The 19135-nt window shown below is 43.0% G+C and overlaps 1 protein-coding gene across 2 annotated transcripts in view; it reads left to right on the top strand.

The window, feature by feature from the left end:
* The window catches only part of EDEM2 (ER degradation enhancing alpha-mannosidase like protein 2), a 31433-nt gene extending 12994 nt beyond the window's left edge, over positions 1–18439 (top strand). For both annotated transcript variants that reach the window (XM_086702052.1, XM_025931716.2), the window contains 6 exons: positions 778–989; positions 2790–2931; positions 4458–4582; positions 11981–12125; positions 15643–15764; positions 17888–18439. In XM_086702052.1, the coding sequence (XP_086558178.1) occupies positions 778–989; positions 2790–2931; positions 4458–4582; positions 11981–12125; positions 15643–15764; positions 17888–18385 (1244 nt within the window). In that variant the 3' untranslated portion in view covers positions 18386–18439. The remainder of the gene's footprint in view (positions 1–777; positions 990–2789; positions 2932–4457; positions 4583–11980; positions 12126–15642; positions 15765–17887) is intronic.
* Positions 18440–19135: the final 696 nt, after the last annotated feature.

The raw sequence follows: 19135 nt of genomic DNA, 5'->3' as shown, positions 1-19135 counted from the left end.
CTTGGAAAAGTATATGAGGGGAAATTGGATGAAAGTGGTCAAAAGATACACTTCCAGTAATAAGTAAGTACCGGGGCTGTAACATGCAACATGATGACTATAGCTAACACTGCCATGTGATATATTTGAAAGTTGCGAGGAGAGTAAATCCTAAAAGTTCTCATTGCAAGGAAAAAACTGAAGTTTTTCTTTTTGTATCTATACGAGGCAATGGATATTAACTCACTATGTTCATCATCTCGCAATATAGGTTAAGTCAGGTCTTTATGCCATACCCCTTAAACTCACACTGTGCTATATGACAATTATATCTCAATAAAACTCAAAAAAAAACCAAAACAGAAAAGTGTACGAATGGATTCTAATGGAACATGCTCTTCAGTGTGCCACAGCCCCGTCACTTTCTGTGGCTTCAACCCCACCTGCTTCACACTGAGTTACCTGGCTGGCCTCTGAGAGCATGGTGTGAATTAAATAAAAGTAGAGCTACTCTAGCTAAAGTGAGCGTGCGTGGGTGTGGCAGCCGGGAGCATAGGCCACTGCTTTTCTCCTCATCATAGGCTAGAGGGTCACGTCGAGCAGTGCTTGATAACACCTGGGTTAGGTAGCCACTAAGGACCCTCCAGTCATGACCTGTATCCTTCTCTGGCTCAGTCTCTAGCAGATCATCCAGGAGATAAAGAGGGAAGTGCTGGCTCAGGCCTCAGGCTTGGGTCTGTGTTGAACCATCCCTGTGTCCCTGCTCCTGTCTGGGATCATAATTTTGTGATTGTTCAGCATTTCAGACCCCCACTGGCATGCCGTATGGAACGGTGAACCTGCTTCATGGCGTGAACCCGGGAGAAACCCCTGTCACCTGTACAGCAGGGATCGGGACCTTCATTGTAGAATTTGCCACCCTGAGCAGCCTCACTGGTGACCCCGTGTTCGAAGATGTGGCCAGAGTGGCCCTCATGCGCCTCTGGGAGAGCCGGTCAGATATTGGGCTGGTAGGTCGGCTGCCACCCTTTCCATCTGAGTCAAGTCGGCCACCTGAGCCCCTGCTTGTAAGATTTGGGGCCCTGAGCAACAAGTTGCAGCCCAGCCAAGAGACACTTAGGGTGACCTCAGCAGTGGTCTAGGACTTAGCATCAGGACACTGAAAGTTAACCAAGCCTCTAATTCAAGTTTCGGACAGGGGAAGAGAGCATGAGAGAGAGCACATCCTCAGGCAGGGAAAGGGAGCTGTGTTGTAGAGGTTAGGTTCCATGAACTTCTCTGACTTCTAGGAAGCAGGTTGTAGGCTTCATGCCCCTGACTCACATGGCAACCTTAGATCGCCAGCCCATTTGACCCTCATTTTCATGGTCTATTTGTGTTTGTTAAACTGTGTTTCTTAGAACACCAGTGCTGAGACATGTTGAATGGTGGGCCATTGTATGAAAAGGTAATTCCTGGTCAGTTAAGTCTGAGGAATACTAAATATACAGTTGACCCCTGAGAAACACGTTTGTGAACTGCATGGGCCCACTCACACACAGATTTTTTACAGTACAGTTCTATAAACATATTCTCTCTTCTATATGATTTTTTTCAAAACATTTTCTTTTTTCTAGCTTACTTTATTGTAAGAATACGGTATGTAATATATATAACATACAAAATATGTGTTAGTTGACTTTTATATTGTCAGTAAAGTTTCCACTCGAGCAGGCTATTAGTAGTTAAATTTTTAGACTGTCCGAAGTTATACGCAGATTTTCAACTGTGTGGGGCTCAGCACTCCCGACACTTGCATTGTTAAAGGGTCAACTGTTGCATCCTTTTTTTGGAGAATCATAACGAACACAAACAGGTGAAAGGTTATTGTGAAATCCTACGGTAAGTAAAATCTATTTAACTTTGCTTAACTCAACGTTTTCTAAGCTTATTTGAACCCAGAGCTTCCCTTTCTTCTCCAATACCTGTTAACCCATGGAAATTGAACATGCTTTGGGCCAGATGATCTCTAAAGTTGGTTTCAGCTCTTAAATCAGATAATCCAGTGAAACTAACAGTAATGGAGCCAAAGCTGTCCAGGAAATAGCACTAGATTTAGTCAGAATTGGTTTTGACCCCAGGCCTTGCTACATCGAAACTATGTGACCCTGGACAAGTCACTCAACCTCTCTGATTTACTTTAGCAGTAATGTTGATGTATTAATACTTCCTCCGGTGAGTCATTATGACTTGCAAAGACTGAGTTGTCTGAAAGTATTCAGGTAGAGACATGGTTTGTGCAAGTCTGGTTCTAAGCTTGAAAGTGAAACTTATATGGGGAATTCTTGAAAATCCCTTAAGAAGATACCACTCTGGAGACCTACGGTAACTCCTTTAGTAAGTCCAACACAAGGAGGTTTTTCTTCAGCACTGGAACCATAGTGGACCCCATATCCTCTCAACCCCTACCATTTCTCTGTGCACACTAGCCTGTCTTCTGACAGTGTCTCTTTCTCTATGGGCCTTCTCTGGCCTGGAGCCTGCTCTGCATGCCTTTAGCTGGAAGTTCCAAGATGTAATGCTACCTGGAGCAGTTCTCAATCAGTGACTGATACTGATAAGAGTTTGTGGTCTTCCAACCCCACACCCCAATAGCCTGCATGTCTCCCGAGAGCACTGGGGTGCCTGCCTTGCATCTGACTGGCCAGTCAGGGGTATGGAGAGATCCTTGTTTGGTCTTGAGCCCTCTTTTGGGACTAAGTTTCTCTCTCTGTCTCTCTCTGTCTCTCTCTCTCTCTCTCTCTCTCTCTCTCTGTCTCTCTCTCTCTCAGGTTGGCAACCATATTGATGTGCTCACTGGAAAGTGGGTGGCCCAGGACTCGGGCATTGGGGCTGGCGTGGATTCCTACTTTGAGTACCTGGTGAAAGGAGCCATCCTACTTCAGGATAAGAAGCTCATGGCCATGTTCCTAGGTAAAAAGGGCGGGGTAAGGAGGCCTTTGCCATGATTTTTCCCATTGTCATGTGTATAAACTTTCAGTTGCTCCCAAGTGCCTACAGAACCAGTTCTGAGTATACGAGTCTGCGTTCAGAGCCACCATGGACTTCTTTTTTTTTTTTTTTAATTTTGTTTTAATGTTTATTCATTTTTTGAGAGACAGAGACAGATCGTGAGGCGGGGAGGGGTGGAGAGAGAGAGGGAGACACAGAATCCGAAGCAGGCTCCAGGCTCCAAACCAACAGCACAGAGCCTGACGCGGGGCTTGAACCCACAAACTGTGAGATCATGACCTGAGCCGAAGTCGGACGCTTAACTGACTGAGCCACCCAGGCGCCCCTACCGCCATGGACTTGTACTGCCTACTTGAGGCCCACTATACCTCTTCAGGCCTTCCTGCAAGAGCCAAGTGAACTATGCTGCATTCTCCATATGTGACCCTGGATTTCTTATTTCCAGGCCATTGCACATGTGTTTCCTTTGTCAAGAATACCTTTTTCCTGTCTTGATGTGTCCAAATGTTATTCACCCTTCAAGGCCCAGCTGAAATGTCACCTTGCCCACAAAGTAGCTTGATCCTCCTTCAGAATTTAGGGCCTTCAGCACCTTTTGCTCAGTCAGCTGTCATCCACAGTTACAGCTCTTCCTACCAAGCACAGTGTCTATGCCTTATTCATCTTTCTGCTTCCCACAATGCTTTGGACGAGGTAGGTAGTTGATTCATGCCCATCAAATAAAAGCATTTTACCCTCTAGGCCCTTGGACACTAATAATAATGATATTGAGGAATTGTTGGGCACCTACCTAATAATAATTATTACAGCAACTACTCATTTATTCAGCAGATATTTATTGAATACCATTATGTGAAGTGCTGTGCCAAGCACCAAACATGGACTTTTTAATTTAATTCTTACAACACTATTTGAGATTGTCTCATTTATTTGCATGTGTATTTGGTACTTTGTTAAGATAATAACTTATTGTGCATATTTATTATACAGTATCCTAGTACTGGGGATTCTGCAATAAACAAAACGAAGTCCTGGCCTTCATGGATTTACATTCTAAGGGAAGGTAAAAGTTCAAGTTCCCACTAGAATGTAAATGCCCTGAGGGCTGGATTTTGTCTTGTTTGCCACCCGTAGGTGCCTGTACCTAGTAGATGTGCAGTGAGTATTGTTGAGTGAATGGGATTGAGCAATCCTGTGAGGTGTGTATCATTACTCTCCCCACCTTAGAGATAATGAGACTGAGACGTTAGAAGGAAAACTTTGCCCAAGGTCACAGCTAGCAAGTGGTAAAGCTGGAGCTGGAATTTGAGTCTGGACGTTTGGCTCCAGAACCCATGCTCCTTCCTCTGTGCCTTCTTGCATCTTAGGGTGCTTTGAAGCTACACCAAAATATGGTCTTGCAAAAAGTGTAAGGCCGTGCTTCTGTTGTCAAGACCTGCCTTTCATCTCCCTCATCACCGACGTGTCTTCTTGCATCTCCTTTGCAGAATACAACAAAGCCATTCGGAATTACACCCGCTTCGATGACTGGTACCTGTGGGTGCAGATGTACAAGGGGACTGTGTCCATGCCGGTCTTCCAGTCCCTAGAGGCCTACTGGCCTGGTCTTCAGGTAGGAATGATCAGAGAGGTGGCCATTTTTCTCTGGAACTGGCAAAGCAAGCTCATTCTGAGGTATAAGTCAAATAAAGTACTTCAGTTGCTGGAGTATTTGTTTTCTAAGGGTGGGGTGGAGAGACAAGAGAGACTTAGAGTGAATGAGACAAACTTCAGATTCTGCCAAGCTGAATTTTCCAAGGGGAGTGTTAAGGTATCGGGTACTGAGCTTCCAATTTGCTGTGAAATGTTATACTACTTAAAATAAAGTGGAGAGTGTCTTTCCAGGCTGTGTGGTAATAGCCATTGGCAACAACTGTTTCTCCACTGGACATTTCTGTCACATCTCCTCATTCTTGACAGCAGGCCTGAGAAAGGGTGTGAAAGCAGCTGGGTCTGCTGTGCGTGCCATCGTTATTGTTTTCCATTACATGATCTGATGGAGTTGCAGTGGGAAAGGCGGGATCTTGGAGTCCATTTAACCAGCATAACATATGCATGTTTACATCCACCTTTTTTCTTTACACAGATAGAAATATGCCATGTACCTTTTCACTGAATATGCCTTAGAGATCATTCCTTGTTGATACATCTAGATTACTTTTACTTTTTTAACAAATGCATATATTGTATTAAATTGATACAATTCATTTAACTAGTGCAATTCATTTAACTAGTCCCCCATTATGCACTTTTAGCCAACCTTCTTATTTTACAGGTTTACTTTTATTTTTTTAATGTTTATTTTTATTTTGAGAGAGAGAGAGAGAGAGAGTGTGTGAATGGGGTAGGGGCAGAGAGAGAGAGGGAGACACAGAATCTGAAGTAGGCTCCAGGCTCTGAGCTGATAGCGTAGAGGGGGATGCGGGCCTCAAACTCACAAACCGTGGGATCATGACCCGAGCCAAAGTTGGATGCTTAACCAACTGAGCCACCCAGGTGCCCCTAATCTTACGAGTTTGAATAGTCACATACCATTCCTTTTTCTCTTTGAACTCCTATTTTCATTCTTCTCCCACAACAGAATTTTATCCTAGTTGTTACATTTTTATGCTGGATAAATTTTTTTTTTTAATTTTTTTTTTTTTAACATTTATTTATTTTTGAGACAGAGAGAGACAGAGCATGAACGGGGTGAGGGCCAGAGAGAGAGGGAGACACAGAATCTGAAGCAGGCTCCAGGCTCTGAGCTCTCAGCACAGAGTCTGATGCAGGGCTCGAACTCACAGACCGTGAGATCGTGACCTGAGCGAAGTCGGACGCTCAACCGACTGAGCCACCCAGGCGCCCCTGGATAAATTTTATTTATACCCTATTATATGTCTCTGTAATAAAATTTCTGTATACATAGAGATTTAAAAGACTTTTAAATTTCCTGTGTGACCATAGTCTCTGAGTATTAAATTTGTTTTCTTCTTGACTTAGTTATCATTAGTACATAAATGATTAAAGCCACATTAAGAGCTTACAGTTTTTGATAAATAATTATAAAACATAAAGACAATTTAATCAGAAATACATTTCTTAATGAGAGTTTGGGGCCTTTTTATTTTTTATTTTTATTATTTAAAAAATTTTTATTTTAGAAAGACAGCATGAGTGAGGGAGAGGAGAAGAGTCAGAGAGAGAGAGAGAATCTTAAGCAGGTTTCATGCTCAGCGTGGAGCCCAACATGGGGCTCCATCCCTTGACCCTGGGATGATGACCTGAGTCAGTCACCCAACTGACTGAGCCACCCAGGCGCCCCATGGGGGCTTTTTTATTTTAAGTAGTTTGTGTATTTGTGTGTGAATAATACATATTGCTGAAGTGGGACATGGTTGTGTATCAAAAGTTTCATTCATTCCTATTTTCATTTTTGTAGATGTAAGTGCTGAGGAGCCTATACACATAAATAATTAGATGGAAATGGAAAGAGTTTGATTACTGCATTATCATTCAGTTCCTTGTAGTCATTGAGTAAATAGATTGAACCATATAAAACTACCAGTATTCAACCATTCAAAACTGGCAATATTATGTGGTTCTTTCTTTATATGATAAAAATAATCATCTAATCTGTCATCAAAAATCATTTTTAATGATCTCCCTGCTGACAATTTGACCAGTTCCTCTTTCAGTTTTTTGCAGGCAGAGAATTGGAAACCCTCTGATATGCAAAAGACTTTGTTACACAGTGTTCAGAGGCCTTCCTTTTTTTCAACACCTACACTGATCTTTTATTTTATTTATTTTTTAATATAATTTATTGTCAAATTGGCTTACATACAACACCCAGTGCTCATCCCAACAAGTGCCCTCCTCAGTGCCCATCACCCATTTTCCCCTCTCCCCCAGACCCCCACCCACCCTCAGTTTGTTCTCTGTATTTAAAGAGTCTCTTGTGGTTTGCCTCCCTCCCTCTCTGAAACTATTTTTTTCTCCTTCCCCTCCCCCATGGTCTTCTGTTAAGTTTCCCAAGGTCCACATATGAGTGAAAACATGATATCTGTCCTTCTCTGACTGACTTATTTCATTCAGCATACCTTCCAGCTCCATCCACATTGCTGCAAATGGCATGATTTCATTCTTTCTCATTGCCAAGTAGTATTCCATTGTATATGTAAACCATATCTTCTTTGTCCATTCATCAGTTGATGAACATTTAGGCTCTTTCCGTAATTTGGCTATGGTTGAAAGCGCTGCTATAAACATTGGGACGCATGTGCCCCTATTCATTAGCACTCCTATATCCCTTGGGTAAATTCCTAGCAGTGCTATTGCTGTGTCATAGAGTAGTTCTATTTTTAATTTTTTGAGGAACCTTCACACTGTTTTCCAGTGCAGCTACACCAGTTTGCATTCCCACCAACAGTGCAAGAGGGTTCCTGTTTCTCCACATCCTTTCCAGCATCTGTTGTTTCCTGAGTTGTTAATTTTAGCCCCTCTGACTGGTGTGAGGTGGTATCTCAGTGTGGCTTTGATTTGTATTTCCCTGATAGGGAGTGACGTTGAGCATTGTTTCATGTGTCTGTTGGCCATCTGGATGTCTTCTTTGGAAAAGTGTCTATTCATGTCTTCTGCCCATTTCTTCACTGGATTATTTGGGTTTTTTGGGTGTGGAGTTTGGTGAATTCTTTATAGATTTTGGATACTAGCCCTTTATCCGATATGTCGTGTGCAAATATCTTTTCCCATTCCGTCGGTTGCCTTTTAGTATTGTCGGTTTTTTGCTTTGCAGCGCAGAAGCTTTTTATCTTGATGAGGTCCCAATAGTTCATCTTTGCTTTTAATTCCCTTGCCTTTGGAGATATGTTGAGTAAGAAATTGCTGCGGCTAAGGTAAAGAGGTTGTTGCCTGCTTTCTCCTCTAGGGTTTTGATGGTTTCCTGTCTCACATTTAGGTCTTTCATCCATTTTGAGTTTATTTCTGTGTATGGTATGAGAAAGTGGCCTAGTTTTATTCTGCTGCATGTTGCTGTCCACTTCTCCCAGCACCATTTGCTAAAGAGACTGTCTTTTTCCATTGGATACTCTTTCCTGCTTTGTCAAAGATTAGTTGGCTATACATTAATGGGTCCAATTCTGGGGTCTCTATTCTATTCCATTCGTCTGTGTCTGTTTTTGTGCCAATACCATACTATCTTGATGATTACAGCTTTGTAGTAGAGGCTAAAGTCTGGGATTGTGATGCCTCCCACTTTGGTTTTCTTTTTTTTTTTTTTTTTTTTTTTTTTTTATTTTATTTTTTAACATTTTATTTATTTTTGAGACAGGGAGAGACAGAGCATGAACAGGGGAGGGGCAGAGAGAGAGGGAGACACAGAATCTGAAACAGGCTCCAGGCTCTGAGCTGTCAGCACAGAGCCCGATGCGGGGCTCGAACTCACGGACCGCGAGATCGTGACCTGAGCCGAAGTCAGCCACTTAACCGACTGAGCCACCCAGGCGCCCCTGGTTTTCTTCTTCAATATTACTTTGGCTATTCGGGGTCTTTTGGGGTTCCATACACATTTTAGGATTGTTTATGCTAGCTTTGAGAAGAATGCCATACACCGATATTTTAAATTTAACCTAGTTTGGTGCTCAGGAAATCTTTATTCCCCAGGACAGTGTGCAACAGGAAGGTTAGAGGTTGCTGGTAGGTCCATCTTGCTTTTGTCAAATGGCAGAAGGATAACTGCGAAGGAAACAGTGATAATAGATAGCCTGCCTTTGTGTTACAAGTATCTTTTCAGGCAGATCCATTTTAGGAAAGCAGAGGATCTGGAAATCTATTGCCTTAAAACTATTTGTGACTACATTCCTCTTGGGAATCCTTCTTGTGCAACCCAGGCATATCACAGATCACACCCTTTGACTTCCATTTCTGTGGATGTTCCCCAAGAAAATAATTCAAAAGGGAAAAGATGCATACAGATATTCCTAACAGCAAAGTTCATGACAAAGAAAACTTAGAAATGATCCAGTACCCTATAATGGAGGAACAAATAAATGATTGTATCTTAATGGAATGGGTCATTATACAACTTTAACTTAAAAATGTATATATAAATTCCTATGTTACGTGAGGAGGTAGTGAACAAGAATTAAGAAAACACGAAGGAATGAAATGTACTGTTAGGCTATAGTGAGAAATTAGGAGTGATAATTAAATTTTTAAAAAATTTGATTCTTTAGATTTAACAATAACAAAAAAATACACAAGAAGGCATTATATTAAGTATACTCTGATTACAACTCTATAGAATTCTGTTTTTGTGTGTTAAGAAAGAGAAGACAAAGATGCAAACGGCAGGTACTGTAAGATTAAGAGGATAATTATCTTTTTATTCCTCTCTGTTTTGTTTTTTTTTTTAAATATTTATATAACTGTGAATAGAATACATATTGGAGGGGGCACCTGGGTGGCTCAGTCAGTTAAGTGTCCAACTCTTGATTTATGCTCAGGTCATGATCTCACATGATCGAGCCCTGTGTCATCTGTGCTCTCAGCACAGAGCCTACTTGGGATTCTCTCTCCCCTTCTCTCTGTGCCTTTCCCCTGCTCACACATGCTCTCTCGCTCAAAATAAATAAACTTTAAAAAAATGAATACAAAATGGAAAGGTAGATATCAAAACTATTCTATCTGTGTGGTGAGGTTAAAGGTGATCTCTTTATACCTTTCTTTTTCTTTTTCTTTTATTTTGAGAGAGAGGGGGCAAGTGAGTAAGGGACAGAGAGAGGGAGGGAGAGAGAGAGAGAATCCCATGAGGGGCAGGGAGGGCGAGAGAGAAGTGGGGCTCATCCGAAGTGGGGCTCGGGCTTACCCGATGTGGGGCTTGAGCTTACCCAATGCGGGACTCGGACTCATGAACCACAAGATCATGACCTGAACCAAAGTCTGATGCTTAACTGACTGAGCCACCCAGGCACCCCAATATACCTTTATTTTTCAAATTTCCTAAAATAAAAATTAATAAAAGAGAGGGTTTGATAAGGAAAGAGTTTCATGTCTGTTTGTATGGTGGTTTTCCTGGCCTGAGCAGGGATCATGGGTTCTTTCTCTGTGAGATTATAATCACACTAATAACCAACATTTACTGAACATCTAATCAGTGCCTGGTAATCTGTCTGACACATGAGGGTGATAAATTAAATATTTACGAGAGAACGATTTATGTGCCAGGCATTTTACCAGAATTATAACCCACTGAGGCAAATGTTTCTTTATAGATGAAGAAAGGAGGCTTAGATATGTTCAATTTGTTAATTCATTTATTCACCAGTATTTGAATGCTTGCTGTGTTCCAGGCCCTGTCCTCATGTAGTTTGTAGAGGGTAAGACACAACAGAAAAAAATAAAACAGACAAACACATAAGTTACAATGAAGGAAACAGATGAGCGGCTGAGAGAGAATGTTGGATGGGGACCTCACTTGAGAGAAGAAGGCCTCTCAGAGGTGTGATACTAGAGCTGATACTTCAAGAATCAGATGTGGGCGACGATGTTCTAGACAGAGAAAATATCATGTGTGAAGGTCCCAAGACAGGAAGGAGTTGGGTGTTTATCAGAAACAAAGAAAAGTGGTATGGCTACAGTCCAGGTGGGGGGGGGGGGGGGAGGCGGGGCAGAGATCAATCAATGGAGGTCAGCACTACCGAGATCATGCAAGGCTTTCAGAGCTACAAGGAGGTGTCTTGACTTTATGCCGAGCCCATGGGAAGCCCTGAGGTCTGGTATATGCAGTAAGGCAGTTACTTTGGCTGCATGGGGAGAGTGGCATGAGGGCAAGTGGTTGGAGCAGTGAGAAGACTGTGAAAGTCATCCCAGTATAAGATGCTGGTGACCAGACCAAGTGGTGTCACTAGAGATAAAGCGAGATAAATCTTGATGTTTTGGAAAATGGAACTGGCAGGAGTTGCTGACAGAATGGATGTGGGGGTAGGGGGGAGGGAAAGGGAGGAGTCAAGGATGACTGCCATTTGCTAAGTGCCATATACTAAGAAGGGAGAGATGATGGTAGGGAGGCAACTTTGTGGGAAAGTGAGGGAACCAAGAATCCTGTTGGGGAAATGTTAAATTTGTTCTATCTGTGAGGCATCCTTAGGATATGTCAAAAAGGCCAGCTGTTTCCCTGCAAGCTTGTGTTAATAGCTACTTCGCAACAGCTAGTAAAATTACAAATGCATGTATTTTTGGAACCAGCAATCCTAATTCTGGACATTTGTCTTACAGGTGACAGGTAAACTTTGCAGGTTTGAGGTGACATATGTACAATGCTATTTACTACACTATTACTTGTTACAGCAAATAACAAAACATTGGAACCAATCCAACCAGCTGTTAATAGGGAACTAGTTAACTTATGGTCCAAGCAGTGGAATACTATGCAACTATGTAATAGGAGGAAGGAGCCTTTTTATGTGCTTACATGGAAAAATCAAGATCTATTGTTAAATGAATGAAAGAAAGTGCAGAACAATATATTTAATAAGCTATTTTTTACGTGGGAAAAATAATATATACTCACACATATTTATGTTTATAAACTAATACAAATTGATTTGGGGTATAGGGTAAGAGTGAGACTGAGTAAAATCAATTTCCTATTCTTAAAATTCTGAACCAGATGGCTGTTTAAAAACCATAGTGGCCAGCATTGACTGAGCAGGGACTTGGAATACAACCTCTCTCCCTCCCAATAATTTAACAAGAAAGACACTTTGTATTTTGCATCAGATGGATGCGGCTCAGAGAAGGTGAGTGTCTGGCCCAAGGCCACACAATGAATAAATGGCCACCTCGGGTTTGACTGCAGGCTTTTTTGGCTCCAGAGCTGTTGATCTCTCTTCCCTGAGGTTGTATGTGAGGTTTGGTATGCGGAGTTTCTTTTGTATGTGGGTTTTTATGCCTGGTGGCTATCTGCCTGACAACTACTTGTCTCCTGTAGAGCCTCATTGGGGACATTGACAATGCCATGAGGACCTTCCTCAACTATTACACTGTATGGAAGCAGTTTGGGGGACTCCCGGAATTCTACAACATTCCTCAAGGATACACAGTGGAGAAGCGAGAGGGCTACCCTCTTCGGCCAGGTAAGCAGTATCTCTGACCTATCACGACCTGCAGGCTCTTGTTCTCTGAACCACAAGCCCTCATTTGTATGAGCCTCCATGCCTCACAAGTGCTCACAAGTTCATTTTTCCTCTTATGCTCCCAGTGGCTCTCGGTGGTTTTCCTAGTAGGAATTATTTATCCGCATATTTATCCCCAGATAAGGAAACTGAAACCTAGTGGGCTGAACTGACTTGCCCAGGGCTAAGCGTAGGAGATAGGACTGGAACGCAGGCCTCTTAACTAAATCTTAGGCTCCTTCAAACTTGGGCAAGTGAGTGCAAAAGGGAGAGCCAATTTGACTCCCTTTGAGTTCCTGCCATCAGGATTTCAGAAGTGTAGACAAACTTCCTAAGTCACTGGGTCAGGTGAATTGTGCTTTTATGGTATGGAGTATTAGAACTCTGGAATGGACCTTAGGAATGAATCATCTGATCTCGTCCACCACCTCATCTGCAGCTCAGAAATCAAGGCGCAGAGAAGGAAGGTATTACACACTAGATAACTGTCTTAAAGTTCCTTTCCAGCCCTGATCCTCTGATTCACTAGAGGAAAGTTAAACACTGTGAGGAGGAGAAGGGAAAGGGGGCCAGAGGAAGGAAGTTTAGTCAGCACACACAGTCATCCCCCACCCCAAAGTGGGTTACATTTCCATTGTTAGATTCTTCCCATCTTCCCACCTGAATGCCTTTGAGCTGTGGGAGGCCTTCTGGTGGCTATTGCCCATTCTGCCCACCACCCCCCCAACCCCATTTCCTTCCTTTTCTAGCTCAAGAGATTGTTGTGGGAGTTGAGGAAGGGGGAACAGAAGAAGATGTAAAACAGTGACTGAAAAGAATAAATTAGTCACTTCGATTCCTAGAGGCTGCTGTTATTGGTATTTCTCATGTGTTTATTATCCTAGCTTTTTTGTTTTTGTTTTTTTAATTTTTTAATGTTTATTTTTGAGAGAGAGACAGAGACAGAGCATGGAAAGAACAGAGGAGGGGGGAGGAGCAGAGAGAGAGGGAGACACAGAATCCGAAAAAGGCTCCAGGCTCTGAGCTGTCAGCACAGAGCCTGACCGTAGGGCCCAAACTCAAGAATAGCGAGATCATGACCTGAGCTGAAATAGGCTGCCCAACCCACTGAGCCACCCAGGTGCCCCTGTTTTTGTTTTGTTCTATTTTGTTTTGTTTTGTTTTTAAGAGAAAACTCTAAGAAGGTATTATACCCAGTGTTACCTACAGATAAAATGAAGACAGTTTGGGACTAAATGTAGGACGTAGGCTTGTGCATTCTCAGAGTTAGAGGGAAACTGAGAGGACTTCTAACTGGGATCGCCCTGTCATTGCCCTGGCAAGTGGTTTTCTAGTCTTTGTTGAGTTAGCACCATGACAGGGAGCTCACTACTTACAGAGGCACCCTGTTCCATTTGCAGGATAGGGTGGCAGGAAGGCATCAGTGGAAAGTAAGGCACCACAGCCAGGAATCCAATAATGCCTTAGTCCAGTTACCCTTCCTACCTAAAACAAAAGCGAATGGGAGATAAGGTGCTTCTCTTTCATTAGATTGGCCAGTGTGTGACGCTCTGGTACATGTATCTGATCGGCAGTAATGAAGCACAGAACCTAGTCTAAAGGTCTCAGAGGGCTTTTACCTCCCCCTAAATCCAAATCTAAGCCTGAGTTGTCACCTTGTTCTACAGAGTTGGCCAATATACAAGAAATTAAAGCAGTGATAGCATACATAGGCCTATGTGTGAGGAAGAGAAAACAAGATGGCTGGCTCTGGGAGCGCTGAGCCAGCCAGCTGCGAACAACAGAAGAGGCTTCCGGGAGCACTGTCTTTTCTTTCTTTGAATTTAATTTTTTTTTTAAGGGTTATTTCTTTTTGAGAGAGAGAGAGACAGACAGAGCATGAGCAGGGGAGGGGCAAAGAGAGAGGGAGACACAGAATCTGAAGCGGGCTTCAGGTTCTGAGCTATGAGCACAGAGCCCGACACAGGGCTTGAACTCCCAGACCACGAGATCATGACCTGAGCCGAAGTCAGATGCTTAAACGACTGAGCCACCCAGGCGCCCCTCTTTTCTTTCTTTGAACACACACAGTGTGTTCACTTACAAGTAAATGTACCCCAATCTGTGTCTTAGAATATGAGCAGTTAGATCAGTAATTGTCTATAGACCTGTGGGGTAAAGGGAGGGAGACGTGGGAGAGAACTGGGAGACAGGCAGAGATCTTTTTTCCTAAAGGAAGAAATAGAACTTGCAATAATAAATCAAAAGGGAGACAAGTGCTGGTCAAGGCCCAGGAGGAAACAGGGAAGGAGATTGGGAGGAGAGATTGGTCTATGGAGGGGAGAGTTCTCTCCTCTCTGAGAAAAGACAGGTGAAAAAATAGAAACGTCTGTTGAGCTGTAGCTTCCACCCACTGGGACCACCCTAGAAGTCGAATCTTTCTTTTCCATACTAGCTCTTCAGATATTTGAAAGCAGTAAACATAGGTTTCTGGGTTTTCTTTTCTCCAGAATAAACTTTCTCTTCAGGACAAACTCCTTTTGGCTAATATTCATCTGAAAATGGGGCCTATGCCTGTCAAATTCCAGTTGTGGTTATAGAATAGGGTAAGACTATTGCCTTGTTCTGGGCCCAGTGAAATGGTAGCTGTTCCTTTGTTAGATTGAAGATTGGCTCTTGAATATCTTAACCTTCATTTTTTTGTCCATCCCATCTCAGAAAGGGCCTCATAATGATAGGCTTATACTCTTAAACTTTAGGATTAAGTTAGGCTGTTAGTGACAGAAAATGAGTAGTGCTTAATTAAGATAGATATTTCGGAGTGCCTGGGTGGCTCAGTCAGTTAAGTGTCCGGCATCCGCTCAGGTCATGATCTCATGGTCTGTGGGTTTGAGCCCTGCGTCAGGCTCTGTGCTGACAGCTCAGAGCCTGGAGCCTGCTTCAGATTCTGTCTCCCTCTCTCTCTGACCCTCCCCCGTTCATGCTCTGTCTCTCTCTGTCTCAAGAATAAATAAACGTTAAAAGAACATTTTTTTTTGAATAAATAAATAAAATAAGATAGACATTTCTTTCTCACTTTTGGCCTCATATGGCTCTCTGTGTTGTCAGGGACCTTAATCCCACACCTGGCTGCTGGGAATAGTTGTCAGTCTAAGCAGTTGCATGCTTGGCTATAGTTAAGGATTCTGTTACTAAGGAAGAAGGAAGGGACAAATATGGGGAGACATGGAGCAGCCTCCGCCACCTCTCCATCCCAGAGCCTAGCTGGCTGTCTTTCCCTTGGGGTGGGAGTCCATGGTCAGTTTTAATGCTGATCTCCACTAAGCTTCAGGCTTTGGGTATGTTGGCTCTGAAAACTCAGCATTGAGTTGTCCTGTGTTCTTCCTGGTTGGGGCCCTGTGGACAAGGTAGGGAAGGAAGGAGTCTCACCCCCTGAGGTGGGCCCCGAGCCTTCTCTGCTCAGCCCCTGGATGAGAAGGGTCTGCCTTGGACTTTACAGAACTCATTGAGAGCGCAATGTACCTCTACCGTGCTACGGGGGATCCCACCCTCTTAGAACTTGGAAGAGATGCCGTGGAATCCATCGAAAAAATCAGCAAGGTGGAGTGTGGATTTGCAACAGTAAGTGTTTCCATTGGCCCAAGAGTTGAGAAATGTCTCCCCCTGCTGATAAAGAGACTCTGGAATATTAACATTGAAGGTACCTTAGAAATGTACATATGCCTTTATTTTATAGATGGCATGACTGAAGAACAGAGAAGCCAAGAGTCTTGCTAAAGGTCACAAAGCTAGTAGAGGTAGAACTAAGGGTTCATTCTCAGGGATTTGACTCTATGCTCTTGTCATTGTCTCTGCATCAGGGGTCCTCAAACTGTCTCATAAGCTACTGTACAAGGGTGAATTTTGTGAGAAGTTTTGTGGAAAGTCTTGTTAGGTGGATTTTAGAAGGGAGATATAAAGTCCCATGGCCTCATATTCACACCACAGAGTCCTTAATGAAACTGTCCTAGTAGTTTCACAGATGTTTATTGAATGTCTTTTATGCATCAGGCACCATGCTAGGCTAATGGTTCTAGCAATGAAGAAAGACTAAGTCCCTGAGCTGGCATTTTAGTAAGAAAAACAACCAACGTGTATCTAGGAGACAGAAAGAAGACCAGTATGGCTGGAGTAACATGAACACGGAGGAAAGGGGAAGAGAAAATGTCCCAGAAGGAGGCAGAGGTTATATCATGTAGAGCTTTGTATAAGCTGTGGGAAAGAATTTGCATTTTGTTCTACTTAGAACGAGAAGCCTTGGTAGGATTGACAGCAGAGCAGTGACCTGATCTGATCTGTATTTTAGAAAGATCACTCTGGCTGCTCTGTGGAAAGGGGATTGAAAGGGTCAAGGGGAAGAGCCATGTCACATCCTTAGAGGACCCAAGCAGGCAAGATGTAAATAAATGATCATTACAGATACGTAAAAAACAGATGTGTAAGAAAATTTTCTGGAAGAAAATTCACCAAAAAGTCTACAGAGGAATTTTAGGGTACGGGATTAAAAACAGAACAAAAAAAAAAAAATCCCTCTCTTTAAAAATTTTGTGTTGTGGTTATATTCTGTAAGGAGAATATATATACATCTATTTAAAGAAAAGACCTATATATGTAGAGGGAAAATAAAGCAGTGATCTGTTTTAGTTTCTAAATATGTTGTATTTTGTGAAAAGCCAAAGTGGTTAAGTCCATTGGGGCCTTCTTAAGAACATTTGACTGATTTCCATGAAAATGAAAGCCTTCTGGAGGTCTTCCAAGGCAAATGATGGGAATAGGCGTCAGACTCCTCGGCCTTTGACAAAGAAGGCAAGAAAGTAATAATTCTTGGCACATCAAGTCCATATTTTAGTCATTTTTTTTGAGTGAAAAATAGATGCCACTGAGAATTAGTTTTAAGAAAATATATCTCAAATTCTGACAGGATAAAATAAATGTAGGAAGTAAACTTACTCATCCATGACTGTAAACTTAGTATGAATTTTTCTTCATAAAGACTTCTAATTAGTTATTATAGTAGCAAAAACTTGGATTAGCTAAGTAAATGATGCTACATTTTTACAATGTCATTAAAGGGGATGATTAGATGTGTATGTGTATGGTCACAATAAAGGCAGGTTAATGGAGATAGGAATTGTCTTGTCCCTAGGGAGGTTAGGGAAGACCCTGTGATCAGGCAGTATTTGAGCAGAGACCCGAAGGCAGTGAGGGAGCAAGCGGTAGGAAGGGTGAGTGATCCAGGTAGAAGCAATGCAGAACCAGTGGCGTGCACACATTTGCTCACAGAAGAGGAAGGCCATTCGCCGGACCCACGAGAACAAGGGAGAGCATGTAAGAGAGGTCAGGGAGAGAGCAGGGGCCAGGCTGTGAGGACCTGTTAAGCCGTGATAAGGACTTTGGTTTTTAGTCTGCCATGAAGTGGGATGTCAACAGAGGGTTTTCAGTGGAGGAGTGACAGCTAAGACTTACCCTATAAATAAGCTTTAGGGTTAAGGATGGAAGCGGGAAGCCCTGTTGGAAGTTGTGCCAATCCGGGTGAGAGTCAGTGGTCCAGGCTTGGGAAAAGGTGAAACTCTGAAACGTAAAGTGATTTTCCCAAAGGCCCTTAGCTGCTCGGTGGCAGGGCAGGAATTCCTAACGTGGTCCCCTGGCCCTCTCTGCTGCCCTGTGATACCACTTCTGACTTGCTGCCTTCTTCCTCATGGCAGATCAAAGATCTGCGAGACCACAAGCTTGACAACCGTATGGAGTCTTTCTTTCTGGCCGAGACTGTGAAATACCTCTACCTTCTGTTTGACCCAACCAACTTCATTCACAACAATGGCTCCACCTTTGACGCGGTGATAACCCCTTATGGGGAGTGCATCCTGGGGGCTGGGGGTTACATCTTCAACACAGAAGCGCACCCCATCGACCCCGCTGCCCTGCACTGTTGCCAGAGGCTGAAGGAAGAGCAGTGGGAAGTGGAAGACTTGATGAGGGAATTCTACTCTCTCAAACGGAACAGGTCAAGATTTCAGAAAAAAACGATGAGCTCGGGGCCATGGCAACCTCCAGCAGGGCCGGGAACGTCCTCCTCTGAAAACCAAGACGAGGCAAGGGAAAAGAGGCCTACCAAGCAGAAAATCCCACTCCTCAGCTGCCCAAGTCAGCCCTTTACCTCCAAGCTGGCATTACTGGGACAGGTTTTCCTGGACTCCTCATAACCACTGGATGACTTTTTTGTTTTGTGTTTGATATAAAATATGACAGTAACTCTGCTTTTGACTGTCATGGTTTTCTATTTTACATATTGGGTTGTCTCAGGAGATTTCATTCAAAGAAAGTATTCATGGCTTAAAAAAAAAAAAATGTGAGTCTAATTTATTTTTCTCATACAGTTGAAGGAACAGCTGAACCCGTAATCAGCCGGCTCCATAGACCCCAGGGGTTGATGGTTGAATCTTCCTTCCTTTGAAGGCTCCCTTCTTCCAGTATCTCCAGGGAGAGTGTTGTTAGGAATGTGTTCATCACGTCTTGCCCCTGCCTGTGCTTCTGCCCTTGAAGGTACCCACCTGTCTGTCCACGCAACACAGACTGATGAAGCACCTTTGTGTGCCAGCCTCAGCCTTAGTGTTCAGCGTGGACAAGGCAGTTTTTATTCTCGGGAAAACAAAATTCTAGCGGAGAGAAATAAACTACTAGATACATAAGATAGCATTGTGGGAAGTGCCATAAAGATAATGGGATGTATGCTAGAAAATAAAGGGGACAAGAAATCTACCTTAGACAGGGTGGTCAGGAAAGGCCTATAAGGAAGTGAGTTTTTAAACATTTAATTATGGAAAATTGACAATAAACAGAAGTGAGGAGAACAGGATAATAATCCCCCTATGTGCTCATCACCCAACTGTAGCAAACCCAGCTTCAAAAATGGTCATCTCATAGTCCTCTTTATTTCATTTATATCCGCACTA

This window comes from Puma concolor, chromosome A3 (assembly GCF_028749965.1).
Source record: "Puma concolor isolate L17-30 chromosome A3, mPumCon1.1.hap2, whole genome shotgun sequence".
Classification (NCBI taxonomy): Eukaryota; Metazoa; Chordata; class Mammalia; order Carnivora; family Felidae; genus Puma; species Puma concolor.
This window is presented reverse-complemented; position numbering and strand designations above follow the sequence as displayed.